The following is a 22056-nucleotide window of genomic DNA, read 5'->3' on the forward strand; positions in this document are numbered from 1 at the left end:
AGGAACTGTGATCCAGATTCAAATATACGTCACAAACGTGTCTTTCTGAAACGACTGTAGTTCCTAAAATTACCAGCAGATGGTAGTAAGATACCATTGTAACTTTGCTCTCAGATTGGCAGGCCTGCCAGTTTGGTACCATTTTAAGTTGGACTACAGAGGAAACATAGACAGTAAGGGAAACAGATGAAATATATTTATGTAGCACATTACTAGCTGCTGTCTACATGGTCTATCGTTGCTCTGTCATTTCTATTCATCAAATGTATGAACATTTTATTATTCACAACTTATTTTTAGTTACATTAAGAATAATTGATTCCTTTTGTTATGCCGCTAACTTTTAATTTCACATCGCATTTGTACTCCCATTTGTACTATGATTTTACTTTATTTTATATATTTTACACAGCTATGGAAATACAAATGTAAGTGATTGTTTTGGGGTAATTTTATGAACCAGGTTTTTTTCTTCTTTTCTTTTTGTTACATGAAGGTCACATAAAACTGTCTTTTACCATTTTGTTGTTGTTGCTACTTTTACGAATTTTTCAATGCTTTTTGTGTATGGATTTTAATGTTAGACCCGAACTTTCAAGATGGAAATACATTAATAAACAATTTAAGTGAATATGTAAAAAAAAAAAAAAAAAAGATTAATTATTACTAAAAACCTTTCACAGTTGTGAGGTTATTCTCATCGCAATGTGTGAAGAAAACAAACGAGACTTAAAGATCGAAATTAAAATTTGTAAATATAATTTGTGGACCGAATGCGGAGGAAAATGAAAATAATATTGAATTCGTTTACAAATTAATGTTAGCAGATTTTTTTTTTTTTTTTATTAAACACAACACAAATATTTAGTTGCACAACACATTATGCTGTCGTGTAATTGTTTATGACATTAATAGACTAGTGTGAGTATGAAACGTGTCCTTCTGTTTCTCAAATGGTCCCCAGCCCGTAGTTAGTTAAAGCAACACAAGTTTAGTTTCTGCAGAGAATGTCCGTAGACGGGCTTTGGTTTCTGTCAGAGAAAGGTGGAGACTTTTATTTTAAAGAATCCTCATGGCTTTGGAATAATTGTGTTCATAGTAGCTGTTCTCACACTTCCCGCTTTCCTCGTAGTGGCAGACTTCACTCGCGTGCCAGAAGCCTTGACAACAGCAGCAGCAGGAGGGAATGGGGAGAGAGGGGCGCCGCACCGTTTAACAAGACATTCTTCAACACAACACGACCAATAAAACAATTCACCATCGGTGAGCACGCGCCTCAATCTACAAACACATCGCGGTCCGATCGCTTATGTTTTTCCTCTCGTGATCCTGAAATAATCAATAAAAACAACCGAAGCTAACACGAGCTCGCGTGCTAACCACTAACGTACCACCATTAAAAACAGACCTGTCTTACATTAGTTAAAAACTGTTTATGGTTTCAGTCCCTGGCTGTTTAAATGCAATACATGGATTATTATAAGACGTTTTTAAGTGAGGTAAATCAATGCATGTTGTGTTTTTTTCTTGCATGACGGTGCCTTTTTAGCTACACGCGTCTGTTAGCCGTCTGATTCACATGGCAGACGTGTTTATTATTAGGACATATTCGGTGATGTACTTCACATGTAATCAAATATGAATATAGTGCAAGAAGAATCACGTTTGTGGTTGGCAAACTGTCAGATTCACGATTTGTGTGTGTGTGTGTGTGTGTGTGTGTGTGTGTGGGGGGGGGGGGGGGGGTTTGGGTGTGTTGCTGGCTTCAAGGCCAAGGTCGCAATGAGGCCTAACTGATATGCATAAATAATCATATTTAGTTGTTTAGATGCATTTGTGATTATGATGTGTATGTTGCTGGAGGGCTTTGGATTTCATCTGTTTGTGTTAGAAATGTGGGCAAAGCTGCTTGTGTGCCATCAAGGATGATTTAAAGCGTTTTGTCTTTCTTTTTCATTTTAGAATAAAGTAAATGTGATGTTGTTTTAAGATTATTTATTAAAAAAATAATACCTTAATAGGATCTGTCAGGTTGTTTGTGGTACACCATGCCATGCTATTCAGACATGCACTTTGGTAATACCACAAGCATCTTCTTAGCACTACAATATGTTTATGATGTCTCTTACAAAAAAGTGCTGTGGTAGAATTATTACCATAATGTATGCTATATCTTAAAAACTTGTGTGGCAGTACTATGGTATAGCTATGGAATCAGGTGGTACTATTGTACTTTGATTTAAACCATGGTATATGAATATAATCCACATGATGAACGCTCATGGGGTTTATTTTAAAGTGCTTTACTCAACATACTGTGAAATTGATTTTGTTATGCACTCTGGTGACATTTGGTGTTTTGATATTAATGCTTCGGAGGTAAAATAATTATTATTTGTATTGATTGATTGCAAAGCCAGTTATTGCTTTAATAATGCTATGTCATTTACAAAAGCTTCTGTTGTTGTAATTTTTTTTTATTGGAGAATTTAAATACAATTAACAAGATATGTCATAAATTTGGCATCTTATTAATAAAATAAGCAACTTACTAAAGCTTAGGCTACTATTCTGGTGGTGGTTGAGGAGATGTAAAGCGCGTTGAGTGCCGAGAAAAAGCGCTATGTAAATGTAATGAATTATTATTATTATAAAGCATCTGGACAGATCCATCAGGTCCATATTAAAGGCTTCAAACTCAAATCTAAGTGTGATGCAAGTTGATGTGCTTATTTCATGAATTGTTATATCTGAAAATTTAGTCTCAAGTTCAGGGTTACAATGAGCTCTAGAAATGCAGACACCACAGAAGAATAACACTGTAAAGTTGTGTACTTGACTAAGTTTATAGATTTGCTGCTGCATCTCTTTAGAAAATTTCACGTGCGCTGCAAATGCCATATGTCGCTGAATCAACTAGTTGCATTCTTCAAAATAAAGTGACAGTAATGTAAGCAGAATGAATTATTGATGAGAATTTATGGGGTTATGGAAACTTGCCCTTTATTTTCAGGGTCAGATCAGGTGACCCGCTGGATGGGTTGGCCTGAGGGGCCCTTTCATGTGACAAGTGTGAGTTGGGAGGCCTGAAATCAGGTGTTGGGCACGTTTATGTTGGAACTCCTGCATGTGGAATTACTTTGAAGCCAGTTTTTGTCTCGTTTGTATATGAATATCTTCTTGTTGGGAATGTAAATGATTAGAGTTGTAATGGAACTCATAGTTCTCCTAAATGCATGATTCAATGTATTGATTTAAAAAAAAAATTTTGCAGTCTATGTTTGAACCAATTTAAGGACAGCTGGTTTCTCTACTGTTTTTGTTCCACAGTGCAAGTTCTATTTTCTTGGCCACGTGTTTCTGCTGTAGTGGGAACTTTTTTGAGAGATTTTAGCTGTTTAATCTTGGATTGAAGCTTACTTGTAAACAATCAGTCCTCACAGAATCCTAGCTGCCGCTATATCCAGAGTCATTCACATGGTAATGTAGGTCATGCTCAGCGCTTTGTTCTGAAACTCGACTGGGTCTGCGGTATGCAGCCAGTCTGGCCAGCCGTTTTGCCTACAGTGTGGCTAGAGGTTAACAGGAAGTCTAGACATCCATGCTGGTGTAGTTCTGTTCAGTTAAAATAAGAGCACTTCACTTCATCTGTTTTGTTGTAAATAAACCTAATCAAATAGTTAATTATCCTATCTCTTGATTATAGATAGAATTAAGAATAATGGCTTTACATAAATTAACCATTACGGTGTTGTTACTAATACAACAGTTCTAACTTCTACTTCTAACTTGTTATTGGCCACCACTCACATAAAAAAGGCACTAGGGCTGCAACTATCAAGCATTTTGATATTCGTTTAATCTGACAATGGTAACTTTGTCGTTAATCCAGTTATTATATAGGCTATATGCAACTCTTTTATACAGTATTTAACAGTTTTCATGCATCATCTCTTTGTCGTCCACCAAGGGGTCCTTGGCCTATAAAAGGTTGAATTGGTTGTCTGTATCATAAATTGTATTTATTATGTGCAAAAAACGTAATATAAAGCTGTAGAATATGAAATACTTTAAAATATTGTATACACTTTTCCCCTTGTTGCAACTTTGCCTATTCACGCACAAGCGATGTCATTTTTTTTTTTTTGGTAACGGTTTTATATTTCATATTATTTTATCTTATTTTATTAGTTGTTGCCACTCAAAAAGACATAGATTCTTGAATCCCGTTTAAAGGAAATCTCATCTATTTTTTAAAAATGGTTTTTATGATACTATAATAATTACTGTAGTAACTATTTTTTGTGATGGTCTTGATCTGACTAATTAAGATAAAGTACCAGTAACAAGTTGTCCCGAGCCTTGATTTTCAACACTGGAAATCTGCTTGTGCATAGTCGAATCGGGCAGACGTGACCTGCCCAGCTGTTTTGCGGCCAAGCGCTTAACATCGAATGTTTCGTTCACTGAAACAGATGTGTGTCAGCGTTTTCAAAATCTGAAAGTAAATAACCTATGTGGTTGCATTAGAGATTCATGAACCCGAACATGAAGTCTTAGAGCAGATTTTTAACCAAGAGCAAATGTGTCCACTCACTGAAAATGAAGCCTTGTGTTACTTGAGCTGAAATGACTTGTGGTGATTTGTTGCAGCTGTGTCGAACAGTGGTTGTCAGGAGGAAAGTGTGCGCTCGATCCTGAGTGGCAAAAATGTGTTGACAAGCCAGTTGTCATCCAAATTCAGCTGTCCTCTCCTTGCCAGAGATATGTCCATTATCACAAGCTATATTTTCTCTCTTCTTTTTCACAGTATTGAAAGAATATTATCTCAGGGCCCCTCCCCCATCTGCAGCATTAAGGTACTGTGATCATTCCTCTCTGCTGAAATAGTCACATCATGTCTTTAAATGCCCACTGCTAATGGGTGAAAGCAATGGATAATGTATGGATGATTTAGTTAACTATTTAGTTGAACTATTTAGTTCATTATTGACGTATTTCATTTATTATTTAGTAACATTGGGTCTCATTCATTAATTGCGTGGATTATTTCATATTTTACGCACAGGAGAACTTCTTATGGAAAATCTCCACCTAATTCACAACGCATTCGTACACACAAATTTGTTCTTAACATCGTTCTGTTATTAGTGAATTTGGAGTATTCTAAATAGGCGGCTGCATGCACAAGGTTAGGCATTTGCATAAAACACGCCCAAACATCTCCATATAAGGGCTTTCCTTACAGCCTTTCGTCACGCTTGCCACTGTTTGCAGACGCGCTCTCGCCTGAACCTCGAGCAGTGCCAAGTGTGCCGTTCTCACAATATATAAATACAGTAAATACAGACCCAAATTACAGACCTCTCATTAGCCAGCTGCTGAAACCTTGCAGCTGAAGCTATAACACAGCTATTCTTACTCTCACTCTATATGATGGAAGGTATTTAAGATGAAATTAGTATACATGTATAATTGTGTGTGTATATATATATATATGTGTGTGTGTGTATAATATTTTTATGTAAGCAATAAGGTACGAGAGGCTGTGCTGTATCGTGAATAAGTCACAGCTGAAGGGCGTTTTTATGCACAAATTTATTATATATAAATTCTGATAACTGCAGTAGAATAGTCAATATATAAGGCAATAAATGTCATGCTTTTAAATATTATTGATTTCATTTACACTTAATATTGTGTGTACATTTTTTTTTTTGTAAATATTGTGTGTAAAATGTCAGCATTATTATATTGGTTTGTTTCACATCACTACATTGTAGTAAGGTGCTTGCTTGATTCCATAAGTAAAGAAATTGAAAAATGCTGTATAATCTCAGACCTGTTTGCTCCATATGTAAAACACATTTGTTCTTGCTTTAGAGTTGTGCAGGTTCTAAGTGTGTGTCTGTTTTTCCACGCAGAGTTACTCGAGGGGAACAAGAATGAGCTGATTTTAAGAGCTCTGATAATGATGCCCAGAATAAGTGCGGCCTGGTCACACAGCAGAGTGGGGAACGTACACGCTGTGAGTAAACACACTCATCTGTAATCAGTAACCCAGATGAATCCACCCTAACCAGCACTGAATAACATGTCGCTCAAAATACCACAGAACGTAACAGCAATGTGGCATAGTTGAATTCAGCACTGTTGTTGGTGACCTACTGATCTGATGTAACATGGTCTGTCTCTTGCAGTGAGCATTAGAAGGCCACGATGCAATGAGATAAACACTGGATGACTGGAGGTCCCCTGCTTAACAGTCTATAAGCATGGCTGGCCTACAGCTGGTGACCCCTGCCTCCTCACCCATGGGGCCCTTCTTCGGTCTCCCGTGGCAACAGGAAGCTATCCATGACAACATATACACACCAAGAAAATATCAGGCAAGCCTTTTGAAATGGTTCTTAGGTGGGGAGATTACTGTATTGTCCTTAAAGTTTTTGTTTACACTTAAAGGATTTGTTCACCCAAAAATGAAGGAATTTATTTTATTCTTGTGATGGAAAAGCTGAATTTTAGCAGCCATTACATCAGACTTAAGTGTCACATTACACATTTGTAATCAATGCTGAAAACAGTTGTGCTGCTTAATATTGTTGAGGAAACCGTGATACAGTATTTTCAAGATTTTTTAATGAATACAAAGTTCAAAAGAATAGCATTTCTTATGAAACAACGTTATAAAGTGTATATATTATAAATAACATTGTTTTGTCACTTTTGATCAATTTAATGCATCCTTGCTGAATTAAAAAAAAAAAAGTTTAATGTTATTGTACATGGTACATTACATTTTGCTGAATAATTTCACCCAATTGGATTTTCAGGTTGAACTTCTTGAAGCAGCTCTTGAACACAATACTATAGTCTGCTTAAATACTGGCTCAGGGAAGACCTTTATCGCAGTGCTCCTAATCAAAGAACTCTCCCACCAAATCCGTGGAGAGGATGAAAAGAGAACGGTTTTCCTTGTGAATGCGGGTGAGTAATTGTCTAGTCTGCCATGTCACAAATGCGTTGCCATGTACCCCATTAAAGCATGATCAAAACTTTCCTTGTTGATTAATCTAAATTCTGTGTTGTTCGTTTTTCCCGAATTAAAGCATCATCTGTGGTTCAGCAAGCATCTACTGTAAGAACCCACTCGGATCTCCAGGTAGCCGACTACATGTCAGAGGAAATGACATCATGGCCTGAGGGGATGTGGAACAGAAAGATTATGGGGAATCAGGTGTGATTTAAACATGTTCGTTTTAATGTGCCCATGAATTCATTCATATTACTGTTGAACATCTTGATGAGGTGTCATTGTTCAATCTGTGATATTTTCCTATCCTCCTCATCCCTCTCTTTTCCATAATGTTTGATCTTTCAGGTGCTGGTGATGACGTGCCACATCTTCCTGCATGTGTTAAAGAATGGAGTCTTGCCACTATCAAAAATCAACCTGCTGGTTTTTGACGAATGCCACCTTGCAATCACGGACCATCCTTATCAGGAAATAATGAAGGTGAAATTGCAGTCTGTTACGGCATTGAACGGAGGCTATGAAATCACATCTGTCAGTGTAAAGAGAGGGATGATAGAGGTCTCATCTAACTGTCACTCCATATAATGCTAAAAAGATGTCGATCCATTGGTATATTAATAGGCATGTATTTAGTCCTGAAGGTTGAACAAAGGCACTCCGAGAAGATATTTTAATGCCAGTTGGCCAAATGACAAAACATCTTAAGTTCAGAGTTAAAGTCGACATGAAATGGGAGTTGTGATCGTCTTCTCTTTCCTATTGTGACACATCCAAGTTTTTGAGTGTGCGGCTGCTGTATTTTTACGACACATCCAAGTGAAAGAACTTCTAGAATGAGAATGAAATTTAGGGCGGGACTTGATTTTGTCCATCTGGAATTAATTGAATCGTTGTGGTTTGCTATTGCTGTGATCTCATGTGAGTGATAGGTTGTCACTCATGCCAGTAAACACGTCATCAGAGAAGAGAAGAGATGTCGTTGCAAGAGGCAGGGGAAGTTTAATTTAATTAAAGATTACAAGGGCACTTTAATTTAAAAACAAAGGGTGTGCATGGATAAATCATTTAAAATAAACGGCAATATTTAGTAAAAAACAATAATTGTCCATTGTGAAATTCTTTCGTCATTTACTTGCCCTCACCATCGTTCCAAACCTGTATGACTTACTTTCTTCTGTGGAACACAAAAGAAGATATTTTGAGATGTGTCTCCATTTGGTAGATGTCAGTGGGCTCAAACATTGTTTGGTTTCCAGTGTTCTTCAAAATATCTTTGTGTTCTGCAGAGGAAAGGAAGTTATACAAGTTTCACATGACATAAGGATGAGTAAATTATGACAGATTTCATTTTTCAGTGAATTATCCTTTTGACTTTAAAGATTGGCTGAATGCATTTTTAATTTTAACTAATGTGAGATATCAGCCATATTTTAGTCACAACACTTAATTTACGAAATTCATACCATCAACTTTTAAGTTGACTTCAGAGTATTGCTGTAGAATACATTAGCTATAATTAGAGTTGTGCTAATACAATAATGTATTGAAATATAGTGTTTTCCTGATATTAAAACATTTGCTGGGGATATAAATTAGTTTACACAATTATGTTTTCATGATTAATCTCAGTTGTCAACTGAATACTTTTGCCTAACTATAATCCAGGATAAACGGATAGATATCATATTGTAAGTTGGTGATATCCATCCCTCATTATAATGCTTTATTAAATGGTGTAAATCTTCTTTGCAGATTTGTGAGGGTTGCCCAGGCTGTCCTCGCATTTTGGGTCTGACTGCTTCCATTTTAAATGGCAAATGTGACCCTTGTGATCTGGAGGAGAAGATTCAGAACCTGGAGAAGATTTTGCAGAGCAATGCAGAAACTGCCACCGATCTTGTGGTGCTGGATAGGTAGTGTTTCCTTGTAAAAATGTCGGTCATATGATGCCATTTTAAAAGTTCATCATTTTGATTATTGGGTGTTAATAAAATAGGATAACATTCTTTAATGTAAAAAAAAAAACAACTTTTTTTTCCACATACTGTACATTATTGCAGCTCCTCTATTCCCAGTCCTTCTGAAACGCACTGATTTCTACAAAGCCCCTCGTTCCGAAATGCTCAGAGTGTTCTGATTGGCCAGCAGAGTCAGACCTAGTGCATTGTGATTAACCAAACACCTCAAGTGTGTGTTAAAAAAGTAACGCCTCTGACCATAATCACAGGCTTCAGCTTCCAAGTCTTTAAGCAATTGTTAACACACAGTTAATAATGTTTTTGGTTTTCCCATATCGGTTCAAGCCCGAGTTGGATTCTGAATTTGCTGACGATCGATCTGAACCAACGTTTCACAGTGGTAAATAGTCTTTGTATAAAACAGGTTCAGGAAGCTGTCCTCTGTAAAATGCGCTGTGCTCTAACTAACTTTTGGGTTGTACTGCTCAGGACCAGCGTTATAAATAAATCTTAACCTCCTATTCCGTATTTCATCTGTTTTCGGAAAGCAAAACAAAGCGGTTTTGCTTTCGCATCTAAACACGCAGCATCTCCGTGACATGACGACAACGCTACAATTTACTGAAGCGGCATCTTCTTTCTTTCGACGGGCATTATGCTAATATTTCACAGTTGTGACACGTTTGAGGAAGTAATATCTGCCATTTTAGGCAGGTCTGGTGCAGTGTTCTCTGTTAGAATAAATCCCTTTTATGGGACACTATGAGCTTTCTAACTTTGCAAATCATATAAATGCACAGATAAATTACACTAAAAGGAAAACATCAAAAAGCATCCTATGACCCCTTTTGAGTATCATCTACGGTATTATAAATATTGCTTGAAGTTTCTTACCTGTCAATTTACACCCAGGTATGCGTCCCAGCCTCGTGAGGTGGTGCTGGACTGTGGGCTGTACCAGGATCAGAGTGGGCTCTCTAAGAGGCTTTTGAGCGAGTTGGATGAAGCCCTTCATTTTCTTAATGACTGCAACTTATTCACTCATCGAGAAGATAGAGACCCCACCTTCATCTCCAAACAGGTTCTCCCCTTAGGATCCTATTTTGTCTCTGTACTGAACTCTTGTTATTTAACTATGCCAAAATAAATAGGGCACCTTTAAGCACATGATGGTCACAACCTCAATGTTACCTCTTCTAACCCTAGACCAAAATTAAGATGTTACATACAAGACTCTTTACATAAACTGCCTGTAGTTGTATGATTTGTTTTGATCGTGTGATTTTTTAAAAACTTTTTATCCCAAGGTGCTGAATGACTGTCGTGCTGTGTTGACTGTGCTGGGCCCTTGGTGCGCAGATAAAGCTGCGGGAATCATGGTCCGGGAGCTTCAGAAATATATCAAACATGAACAGGAAGACCTGAACCGCAAGTTCCTGTTGTTCACGGACACCATTCTGAGAAAAATCCACGCCTTATGTGAGGAGCATTTCTCTCCAGCTTCCCTAGACATGAAGTTTGTCACTCCCAAAGTCATCAGACTTCTGGAGATTCTCCACGAGTACAAACCTTTTGAACGGCAGCAGTTTGAGAGTGTGGAGTGGTACAACAATCGCAATCAGGACAATTACGTTTCTTGGAGCGATTCTGAGGACGAAGACGAGGATGAAGAGGCGGAGGCAAAGGAGAAGCCCGAAGCAAATTTTCCCTCGCCTTTCACCAACATCCTCTGTGGAATCATCTTTGTGGAAAGGCGATATACAGCGGTTGTTTTAAACAGGTTTGTTTGCAGTGCTCCATTGTCTTTCTCAGAAAATACTATGCAAATAATAAGTGCATCACAACATTATTACTAATTTAAATAGTAACTGAGCGCTAAATGACGGCAAATGTAATCTTATATAAAAACAATACAATAGATATAATTTTTATGAATTCCTAGTATTTAGTAGGGGTGTGCGATGTCTGTATTTAGATTCAGACTTTTATATTATTGATTTTACAAATATACAATTTTAGATGAGTTGTTTGCTTTTCACTTTTATGGGTTAGATCTTTAGTCTAATAATTTTTCTTGTTATTTGTCACTATTATGAAATCATCAAATATTATAATATAAAATTAAAGCAATATTTCAATCAAAAGTTGGGGGTCAGTAAGATTTTCTAATGTTTTTGAAAGAAGTGTCTTGTGCTCACCAAGGTAGTTTTTATTTGATTATAAAAAGTAGTAAAAACAGTCATATTTTTTAATTTTATTACAATTCAAATTAACTGCTTTCTATTTTAATATATTTTCAAATGTAATTTATTCCTGTGATGGCAAAGTAGAGGTTTCAACAGCCTTTACTCTAGTCTTCAGTGTACTGTTTATTGCTTAATATTTTTGTGTAAATCATGATTATTATTTTTTTCAGGATTGTTTGATGAATAGAAAGTTCAAAAGAACAGCATTTATTTAAAATGGACATCTTTTGTAAAATTATAAATAGGGTTGGAAATCGAAAATCGATTCCAATTCTGGAATCGGATACTTGCTAGCCTGGGAAAACCCAGACAACTTCCGGCAAATTTAGATTTGCTCTGAAAGTTAGTCTGGCAAAGAGCTCATTCAAGCCCATTTCCAATCCGTCGAAATCGAGGCACCAATCAGAAACGTTGGGGCGGCCTTTACACGATGACGACAGCGCTAGGATTTTGAAGCAGATTTTGTAGCCTACATTACAAAGATGGATGCCGCCGTCGAACATCACTTGTTCGAATCAGCTATCGCGTCTGTTTTAAGCGATTTGAACGTTTCCTTTTTTGTTAAAAACCGAGCAAAGAACAACACTCGGAGATGTTTATCCGCCGCTCTGCATACGTCGTCTCCTTCATCGCTCTGATTGGTTTTAGGTCTATCCGCGACGTCCGTTGGTGACGCCCCTCTGGAAATGATTTGTCAATGACGCTTTGCCAGACCATAACTCAGTTACAACTGAGAATGGTCTGGTTTTAACCAGGCTAGATACTTGCTATAAAATAAAAAAATTGAACTGCTTATAGATTCATGTGTGCACATTTTAATGTGGTTTTAAACCATTCAAGCGCAAGATGCGAAAGAGAACTCAATTCGGCACCCCCTCTCTGTTTTTTTGTGCTGAGCACATTCAAAGCACACACACACAAAAAGCCGCCTTGAGTTCTTTTTTTTTAGCTTCTTGTGCTTGAACGGACAAACACTCAAAATTGTCAAAATATCTCCCTTAACAGTCAGTTATGTCTTAAATGAACGTAAACAGTTGAGAAAGAAAACTTGTAACAGTATATTGGATCAGTGCATTAGGTCTTAAAGTGACAGTGCAGCCTAATATTACTGCATCAGTCTATCATTACTGTTAATCAAACAACAAAATTAAATTATTCACTGATCTTGACTGAATAACTTTTGTAACTTTAAGGATTAATCTATATTTTATTTATATTTGTATTAATATATATTTTATTTATACAAAGAAAACTATGCAGTGTTATTTTAAATTTGATTTAAATTTCTGAACTTTATTAAAGTATACAGTCAGTAATACATTAAGAACAAATAAGCAAATTAGCAATAGCACAAATAAATTGTATACAACTGAACAATGTTTGAAATTTATTTTAGGTAGTCGTTAAATAGTTAGTAGTTCTTTAGGTTGCTGGTTTTTGTTCATGGCATTAAGCTGCAACAATCTTTTGCAAAAAGGAATACATATGTTTATCTAAATGGTTGACTTTTTTTTTTTTTTACCATATTGGAATCGAAACTAGGAATCGATAAGCAGAATCCGAATCGCTAATATTCAAACTATACTCAACCCTGTTTATAAATGTCTTTACTGTCACTTGATCTATTTAATGTGTCCTTGTTGAACAGTATTAATTTCTTTAAAAAAAACATTTTGCTAACTTGAAACTTTAGAATGGTAGTGGATATATTTAGTTGCCATTAGGGGTGGAACGGTACATGTATTCGTATTGAACCGAAACGGTACGGGCGTCACGGTTCGGTGCACGAATTTGCACGCAGAATACACGGTACAAATAAAAAAAAAACCTCTTAAATAGCGATAAATTTCGCTCTATTCGCTTTTGGTGTGACTGTTAACGCAGCAATGAACAGGCTGCGATCAAGATTGCAATGCAGGAGTGTGTGTGTGTGTGCGCGCGAGAGAGAGAGAGAGAGAGAGAGAGAGAGAGAGAGAGAGAGAGAGAGAGAGAGAGAGAGAGAGAGAGAGAGAGAGGCGCGATGAACAGTGTGTGTGTGTGTGCGAGAGAGAGAGAGGCGCGATCGAACAGTGTGTGTGTGTGTGCGCGCGCGTGCGAGAGAGTAGAGAGACGCGGGCGCGAATCGCGCGATGAACAGTGTGTGTGTGTGTGTGCGCGCGCGCGCGCGCGAGAGAGAGAGGCGCGGGCGCGAATCGCGCGATGAACAGTGTGTGTGTGTTTGTGTGCGCGCGCGTGCGAGAGAGAGAGAGGCGCGGGCGCGAATCGCGCGATGAACAGTGTGTGTGTGTGTGTGTGTGTGTGAGAGAGAGAGGCACGGGCGATCGAACAGTGGAAACGTAAAAACATACTCCGTCATTTTTTTCATACAGGACATCATTAAAACTGCAAATTGTTTACTTATATTTGTGTACACTGGAAATAAAACACAACATTGTGCTTTTGTCACACTCTAAACTCTTGTCAAACTGTAACCTACAACTGTTAACAAAAGTTTTTATGGTAGTATTATTTTATACGGAAATCAATTATTTATAATTCAGATGAGAATAAAGTTAGTTAATTAAAATGAAGGAAAACAAATATCTTGATCTGAAATAGCAAATTAATTTTAAATTCATTCAGGTACAATTACCAAACATATCTCAAGGTCTTTTCGTCTTTTTAATAATTTAATTAATAAACTAATTATATAAAACTACTGTCAGTGCACTACAAATAAACTGGTTCTATGCCTTTATTAATAAAACTTATTTAAAAAAATACAAGGTTTAAGACATTTATAAAAATGCCTTCTGCATTTTTGCTTTGCTTTTCACTCCATTGTACCGAAATCGTACCGAACCGTGATGTCTGAACCGAGGTATGAACCGAACCGTGACTTCTGTGTACCGTTCCACCCCTAGTTGCCATTTAGCAAATTTGAATTATCCAAAGCAACTTTAATGCACTTTGTATTATTTGTGTGTATCAGACTTATTAAGGAAGCAGGGAAGCAGGACCCAGAGCTGGCGTACATTAGTAGCAACTTCATCACAGGTCACAGCATCGGCAAGAACCAGCCTCGCAACAAACAAATGGAGGTGGAGTTCAGAAAACAAGAGGAGGTGAGTGATTTCGGCAGTCCAAAAAAGCCTCCTGTGCCACTTCCTTAGCTTAAGCTGATCATAATTGTTATTGTTGATTCACACTACTGTACAGGTCCTGAGGAAGTTCAGAGCCCATGAAACCAACTTGCTCATTGCAACCAGCATTGTGGAAGAAGGTGTTGATATTCCAAAGTGCAATTTGGTGGTTCGGTTTGACCTGCCGACAGAGTACCGGTCGTACGTGCAATCCAAAGGTCGTGCCCGTGCTCCAGTCTCCAATTACATCATGTTAGCTGACAACGAACGGACAAAAACGTTTGAAGAAGATCTCAAGACCTACAAGGCCATAGAAAAGGTCAGCAGGTTTAATGAGAACTATTTCTACTGGAGGGTCTGTGTGCATTAAAACATGTAATGTTAAGAGTTGTACGTCTTTCAGATCCTCCGAAATAAGTGCTCAAAGTCAGCAGAATGCAATGATTTTGAACTGGATTCGGTGACCGATGATGACAACGTTCTCCCACCTTACGTCCTGCGCTCAGAGGACGGAGGCCCCCGCGTCACGATTAACACAGCCATTGGGCACATCAACAGGTCAGTACCTTTTCCTAAATCGTAAGATTTCTGTATTTTGTTGCATGTTGCATTCATTCTTTAATGTATTTGTGTTTTGTGCAGATATTGTGCGCGTTTGCCCAGTGATCCGTTCACTCATCTTGCTCCGAAGTGTAAAACTGTGGAGTTGAAGACTGGAGGTTATCGATCCACACTCTTTCTACCCATCAACTCACCACTCAGAGTTCCTGTCACTGTGAGTTCTGGCCACAATATATTTAACACATTTTTCTAAAACAATTTACATTTAGTCAGCTTTGCTAGGAGTTAAAAGTAGGCCTGTGTGATTAATCGAAAATCAATTCAAGAAAGCACAATTTTGAATGCTGCATGCCCAGGGTCCGAAATTAACACCCGCCAAGCGCCAAATGCGGGTAGATTTTCCGTTTGGCGAGTAAATCTCAAAAGGCTATCCGCCACACTGGCGGGTGAATGTTCATACCAAAATAGTAATGTAACGAGTTAACGTTAACGAGTCCTCTTATTGATGCTCCTGCTCCAAAGCGAATTTTTGTCCCGCCATAGTCTTATTTGATCTGTGAGTAATGTAGACGACAGTAGTGCGTGTGACAGGGCGCAACTGAAGCACGAGCAGAGAGAGAGAGAGCCCCGGTCGCGCGCGCGCACTCTTTCTCTTAGCGCTGTCTTGCTCTCTCTCCTTGTCACATATTAATCAAAATAAATCGACACGATGGTAAAAGGTCGGAAGACCATAGTTTCATGTGGAGCATTCGGATATATTTTTTCCTGAATTACCACTGGGTGTGAATTGTGCTAAAATACCATCTTCTCTGAAGCGTTCCGCACTTTAAATAAATGAAAAAACCTATCCAGTGATTAAATGTTTTCTGTGTTGACACAAATCTTGAGGGATGTCCTTGCTGCCGGGATAATCACACAACGCGAACACATCCGATAATGACACGTCCAATTCGCGAACTAATGACTCATTTGAACCGATTCATTTTAATGAATGGTTAAAACAACTGATATTTCCAGTCCTTCAGTTACTGATCGGATCAGTCAGAGTAAATGGAGTAAAAAAAAATAGGCAGAGTAAAACTAAATATTTTTTTGAAATAATTATAATATATTATTATTGCATATATTTTATTAAATATACAATTAATACATTTAATTTGTACAGAACTATTTTCATATAGGCACCACCACAAAAATATTATTTTAATGTGTGTAAATTGTGTAATAATATGTGTGTAAATAAAAGTAAAAATGGAAAATAATAGACCAGAAATATGTCAAAAATGTTTAAATATATATAAATGAATGTATATGTGACACAAAAAGGCTGTTTATTATTTTGGCCGGTAAAAAATATGCTTGGCTGGTGGATTTTTTCATCTACCAGTCCCCGTGGCAGGTGAGCCAAAAAGTAAATTTCGGACCCTGTGCATGCCTAAATCTGGCGTCAGAACAGAGAGTGTGTTTACCATTGCGACATTAAAGAAAGCACAGAAACGGGGAAGATGAATTCAGGGCAGGATAAGGATTTGGCCAAAACAAACATCTGTGGTTTTGGAATATTTTGGATACAGGAGAGATGATGTATCATATATGTATCGTGTAGGGGCCATTCACACAGAATTCGCGATGCTAAAAAACACGCAGATGTTTACATTTAGATAGACACGCAGGTCTAGAGACGGGCTTTTAAAAATTGAACGTCTTTTACCTTGAGCGCCGTGTGGAATGCCTTGTCATGCGCAGGGCTCCAGATTAACTTTTTTCACTAGGAGCACAGTGGCCCCCAACTGAAAATTTTAGGGGCACAACCAGAACATTTAGGAGCACACACCGTAAATCAACATACTAACCAAATATTCACATTTCTACTAATTTCCAGTGTATTACTAATAAATACTTTGATGATAGATGCAGAAATTACAATGCCTTTGCGCTCTGATTTAACGTTACAACCTCTTGTCTTCTAAAAGCAACCGGCAGTGGCGTTGCTTTTTGATTCACCGCATACTCTATGCTTGAGGCTAAGATTGTGTTTAACTAGCGTATTGTTTTTAAACTGAAGTGCCTGCACTGTGGGCAAACTTCGTGTTCCCCGCAGTTATGGGGTAGCGACTGCAACATTCGCAGTTCATGGAATTCGTCCCCTTACAGTACCACCTTAACCAGCTGAATTCTCGCATCCAGTCTTCACGAAAATGGTGGGTTTGGCCTTTTTCATCCACAAAAACATCTCACTCCGAATCATCTTCCGACTGTGACACTGCAATATGGCTGCAACGTTTCAAATAGCTCACGGTTCAGTTTGTATCATGGTTTTAGGTTCACAGTTTCGGTATGATTCTGTATGTGCTATGTTCGGGGAAAAAAGACTGCTGTCAAATAAAATAAAGAAAATATGAACAAATAATCTACCCACAAGCAAAAGCACAAATAAATACAATAGAGCAAAGATACTAATAAAATAAACTATGCTTTTCAGGTAGGTCTAACATTAGTTTTCAGGTGCAGAAATTGAATAAAATAATCAAATGTAAAAAAACATTGCATATTTGACTATATAAATCAAAGATTAATCCTTATTAAAGTTACAAAAGCTATTCAATTCAGAGCTGAATGTTACAGGCATTTTTTAACTGCACAACATACAAAAAGAGTGAAAAAAGGCATTTAGAAATAACCAACAGCGTCACATAAAAAAATGTGTACAGACGAGTATGTGTGTAAGGAAAATCGTGATTAAAATCGAAATTGAAATATTGATTAAAAATCGTGATATTAGGTAAGTTAGGATTTTTTTTGTCCATATCACAAATATCGAAAGTGTTGTCATTTCCTCACCCTTGTGTTATTCCAAACCTGTTAGACTTACTTTCATCCATGAAACACAAATGGAGATGTTTCGAAGAATGTTCACGCTGCTCTTTTCCATACAATAAAAGTGGAAGAAAAAAAGGGAAAAAAGCACCATAAAAGTTGTCGATATTACTTAAATGCTTTATTCCACATCTTCTATAGCCATATGATGCTTTGTGTGAGAAACAGACTGAAATTTAAGTTAATATTCACTGATAATTTTGCCTTGAAAATCCATGACAGCTATGGTCACCTTTTCACTGTCATTGTATGAAACAAAATAGCTTAGACCATCTGCTATAAATCTGTTGTGCTCCATGGAAGAAAGTCATACATAAATTCATAAAAAAAAGCCATACATTTTTTGGTGAACTATGCAATTTAAATACAAAAATGTGCAGAAAGGTGTGTGATTTTTGTATAAATCCCTGATTGAAAGTAAAACGAATACTTCTAAACACATTCTTCTTCCCCTTAGGGGCCAACGATGAATTGTGCAAGACTTGCAGAGAAAGCTGTCGCTCTTCTCTGTTGTGAAAAACTGCACAAAATTGGTGAGCATGAAAAAGTGTAAATATACAATATTTGATGCATTCTGAGAGCCGCTGATTGATACGCAATGTTCGTGTCTAGGTGAACTGGATGATCATTTGATGCCGGTGGGAAAGGAAACTGTAAAATATGAGGAGGAGCTGGACTTGCATGATGAGGAAGAGACAAACGTGCCAGGAAGACCAGGCTCCACCAAACGGAGACAGTGTTACCCAAAAGCCGTGAGTGTGTGCCTTTTTAACAGCATGAAGGGTCAGGTGATGTAATAAGAATGAAGATTAAAAGACTGTCAGGATTCATGCTTTTGTTGGTACCACCATAGTAGTGATATACATACATTTACATGAACTGTTCAAAAGATTGGGGTCGGTATGATTTTTTTTTTAAACAAAATGTTTTTGAAAGAAGTCTCTAATGCTCACCAAGGCATTTATTTGATCAAAAATACTGAAATATTTTGAAATATTAGTACAATTTAAAATAACTGTTTTCTATTTTGATATATTTTGTATTGTAACTTATCCCTATGATTGCAAAGCTGAATTTTCAGCATCATTAATTCAGTCTTCATTGTCACATGATCCTTCAGAAATCAGTCTTATATGCTGATTTGGAGCTCAAGAAACATTTCTTATATTATCAATGTTGAAAACATTTGTGCTGCTTAATATTTTTATAGAAACGGTGATACTTTTTCTTTGATTAATAGTTCAAAAGAAAATTGTAACAGAAATGATTTATAACATTATTTTACACTCTTTACAGTCATCTTTTGTTCAATTTAATACATCCCACCTAAAATAAAAGGATTATTTTCTTTCAACAATGTGAAGCAATGTGTAGACTATATAGAATCATGTTGGGTGTGATGTCTTGTAGATACCAGAGTGTCTGCGGGGCTGTTACCCTGTGCCAGAGCAGCCTTGTTACCTTTACGTCGTAGGGATGGTCCTCACCACCCCTCTTCCTGATGAGCTTAACTTCCGGCGGAGGAAGCTGTATCCGCCAGAGGACACTACCCGATGTTTTGGCATTCTAACAGCTAAACCAATACCTCGGGTGATCACCTTTAATTTATTTTATCTTTCTGAATCCGGAGATGCTTGGAGAAGAACTTGTGAAAAATGTGAAGTTTAACTCTTTTTTTCAGTGTAATTTGCTTTGATAATTATCTAGAAAACAGTCAAATGTGTTATTTATTTAATATCCGATTCTGTGTCATCAGATCCCTCACTTCCCTGTGTACACACGTTCTGGTGAGGTGACCATCTCGATTGAGCTGCAGAAGTCGGGCTTCGCTCTGAGCGCAGCGCAGCTGGAGCTGATCACGCGTCTCCACCAGTACATCTTCTCCCACATCCTCCGTCTGGAAAAGCCAGCACTAGAGTTTAAGCCTGTCGAGGCAGATTCTGCCTACTGCGTTCTACCTCTCAACATTGGTGAGTGCTGCAGATGTTGTCTTGTTTGTCTTTAAGATTACAGTTAGTCCTTCCTCTAATTGTCAATGTATAATATAGTCTTATCTAGTGCTGTAAAACATTTTTTTGATTATTATCATTCCAACATTCTCCATTCCAAACTGCACAGACCCAGCTAATCATGGAATTCATTATCATCTACCTGTTTGTTACCGCTAGTGGTTGACTGATATATTGCCAAGGCTAATTTTTGCATTTTTAAATGATCAATATTACCAAATAAATTTTTCTGTTTGGCCGATAAGTGACGGAAGCAGGACTTTTGTTTAAATAGCTCTGGGACTTTTATTTTGACATCACTGCGAGTCTCAGCACCTGAGCATTAGAGTTAGTTAACAGTTTAGTCTCATAAATTAGAGAACTGTGAAATAAAAAAAGTAAATGGTAAATGAAAATGTATTATAGTGTTATAGCCTTTCTGTTATTAGTAATAAGCTAAACGGTGTAACTTTCTGATTTACATTGGCATTCTGTACATACACATTAAATTGGACAAAATTTGCAAACATTTACAAATATATGTGACATTTATAACTATGTATGTACTCTGTGAGTGATGGGCCATATGTCTAAATAGGATGTTTACAGGAAAGTTTTTCTGTTACTAGACACAAACCTTAATTTAGAACTATTCTGAACAATATCCAGTTGGCTGTCATATTCATTATGTACTGAATGTAAAATTAGTGTTACATAGTCTTTATTTGAGAAAATATGATTCCAAGTCAGTGAAGACATACCAGATTACTCAGTGCACTGTTTACTTCCTTTTATTCTTGTTTTTAACTGAAAATATACAGTATTATAATAATATAATACGATTACAGAATTAAGAAGTTGCTATCTAAAGTATAAATCTGTTTATACTTTACTGTTATGTTTATGCTAGTTTTTTATCAAGTTTAAATAATCTTTTTCATATCGTTTCATTTTCAAATTATTTATATTTCTAAAAATAATATTCTATTATATTCTAATTTAGTAAATATGTCAAATAAAAATGATAAAAATGTCATTGCCGCTTGTATCATTTAATATTCACTACATCTTTAATTAAATAGTGTGATATCATATATATCGGCTTTATATCAGCCATTGGCCACCTCCTGCTCTCTAAGATATTGTGCTCTGTTCAGTTGAGGATTCCAATACCTTGGACTTGGATTTCAAGTTCATGGAGGATATTGAAAAGTCTGAAGCACGCATTGGCATTCCAAACACTCAGTACACCAAGCAAAACCCATTCATTTTCAGATTGGAGGACTACCAGGATGCTGTCATCATTCCGAGGTACAAAAGTTACTTGTGATCTCTGAGTCTTATTACCCTTGTAATTAAGCTCTCATTGATGACTTATACTGTGTTTTTGTTTTCACTGTAGTTGAACTCTCCTCTTCTGTCTCATTCCTCCCTCTCAGGTATCGTAATTTTGACCAGCCACATCGGTTCTATGTGGCTGACGTTTACACAGACCTCACCCCGCTCAGTAAATTCCCCTCTCCAGAGTATGAGACTTTCGCTGAGTACTACAAAACCAAGTACAACCTGGACCTGTCTAATGTTAACCAGCCTCTACTGGATGTGGACCACACATCTTCAAGGTAGGAAGTAAAAAAAAAAAAGACAAATTCTGGTATGTGCTTTTTTTTCTCCCCAAGAAATTCATTATATATCCATGGTGGTCTTTTCCTGTAGATTGAATCTTTTAACTCCTCGGCACCTTAATCAAAAGGGGAAAGCCCTTCCTCTCAGCAGTGCGGAGAAGAGAAAGGCCAAGTGGGAAAGCCTACAAAACAAACAGGTATTAACTGACAAAGAATTTGTGGTGATAATTATAAGCCATCATACTTGAATTAAGTCTAATCATACTGTGTGTGCGAGTATTTCCTTCCACTGAGAGCGGTAACGGTCGTACAGAGGTTTGACTAGCATCAGATAACAGTCTTTGGTTGTATTTCTATTCCATCTGCTTAGATTTTAGTTCCGGAGCTCTGTGCCATTCACCCCATCCCAGCCTCTTTGTGGAGGAAAGCTGTCTGCCTTCCCAGCATTCTCTACAGACTTCACTGCCTTCTGACGGCCGAAGAACTGCGGTCTCAGACAGCCATTGACGCTGGCGTAGGGGCTAAGACCCTGCCTCCTGATTTCAGGTCATTTGAAAATCCACAAATCAGACACAATACACTCATTCGCTCTTTTCCAAAACCTTGCGAGCTCCCTTAATAGGTGGCATTTCAAGCCGTTGTC

General features: G+C 37.3%; 1 protein-coding gene across 1 annotated transcript in view; it reads left to right on the forward strand.

Annotated features, from left to right (window-relative positions):
- Window positions 1-1137: 1137 nt before the first annotated feature.
- Window positions 1138-22056, forward strand: part of dicer1 (dicer 1, ribonuclease type III) — a 34866-nt gene continuing 13947 nt past the window's right edge. Inside the window, exons 1-22 of the mRNA XM_056235149.1 lie at window positions 1138-1263; window positions 4811-4859; window positions 5925-6028; window positions 6201-6389; window positions 6834-6987; window positions 7110-7237; window positions 7382-7516; window positions 8789-8949; window positions 9907-10075; window positions 10302-10774; window positions 14212-14344; window positions 14439-14681; window positions 14766-14920; window positions 15005-15137; window positions 18258-18333; window positions 18413-18552; window positions 19211-19390; window positions 19557-19770; window positions 20946-21099; window positions 21228-21410; window positions 21505-21610; window positions 21784-21959. Coding sequence (XP_056091124.1) covers window positions 6276-6389; window positions 6834-6987; window positions 7110-7237; window positions 7382-7516; window positions 8789-8949; window positions 9907-10075; window positions 10302-10774; window positions 14212-14344; window positions 14439-14681; window positions 14766-14920; window positions 15005-15137; window positions 18258-18333; window positions 18413-18552; window positions 19211-19390; window positions 19557-19770; window positions 20946-21099; window positions 21228-21410; window positions 21505-21610; window positions 21784-21959 — 3227 coding nt within the window. The 5' untranslated portion in view covers window positions 1138-1263; window positions 4811-4859; window positions 5925-6028; window positions 6201-6275. The remainder of the gene's footprint in view (window positions 1264-4810; window positions 4860-5924; window positions 6029-6200; window positions 6390-6833; window positions 6988-7109; window positions 7238-7381; window positions 7517-8788; window positions 8950-9906; window positions 10076-10301; window positions 10775-14211; window positions 14345-14438; window positions 14682-14765; window positions 14921-15004; window positions 15138-18257; window positions 18334-18412; window positions 18553-19210; window positions 19391-19556; window positions 19771-20945; window positions 21100-21227; window positions 21411-21504; window positions 21611-21783; window positions 21960-22056) is intronic.

The sequence above is a fragment of the Rhinichthys klamathensis genome, unplaced genomic scaffold (genome assembly GCF_029890125.1).
Source record: "Rhinichthys klamathensis goyatoka isolate OS25496 unplaced genomic scaffold, OSU_Roscu_1.1 h1tg000412l_1, whole genome shotgun sequence".
Lineage (NCBI taxonomy): Eukaryota > Metazoa > Chordata > Actinopteri > Cypriniformes > Leuciscidae > Rhinichthys > Rhinichthys klamathensis.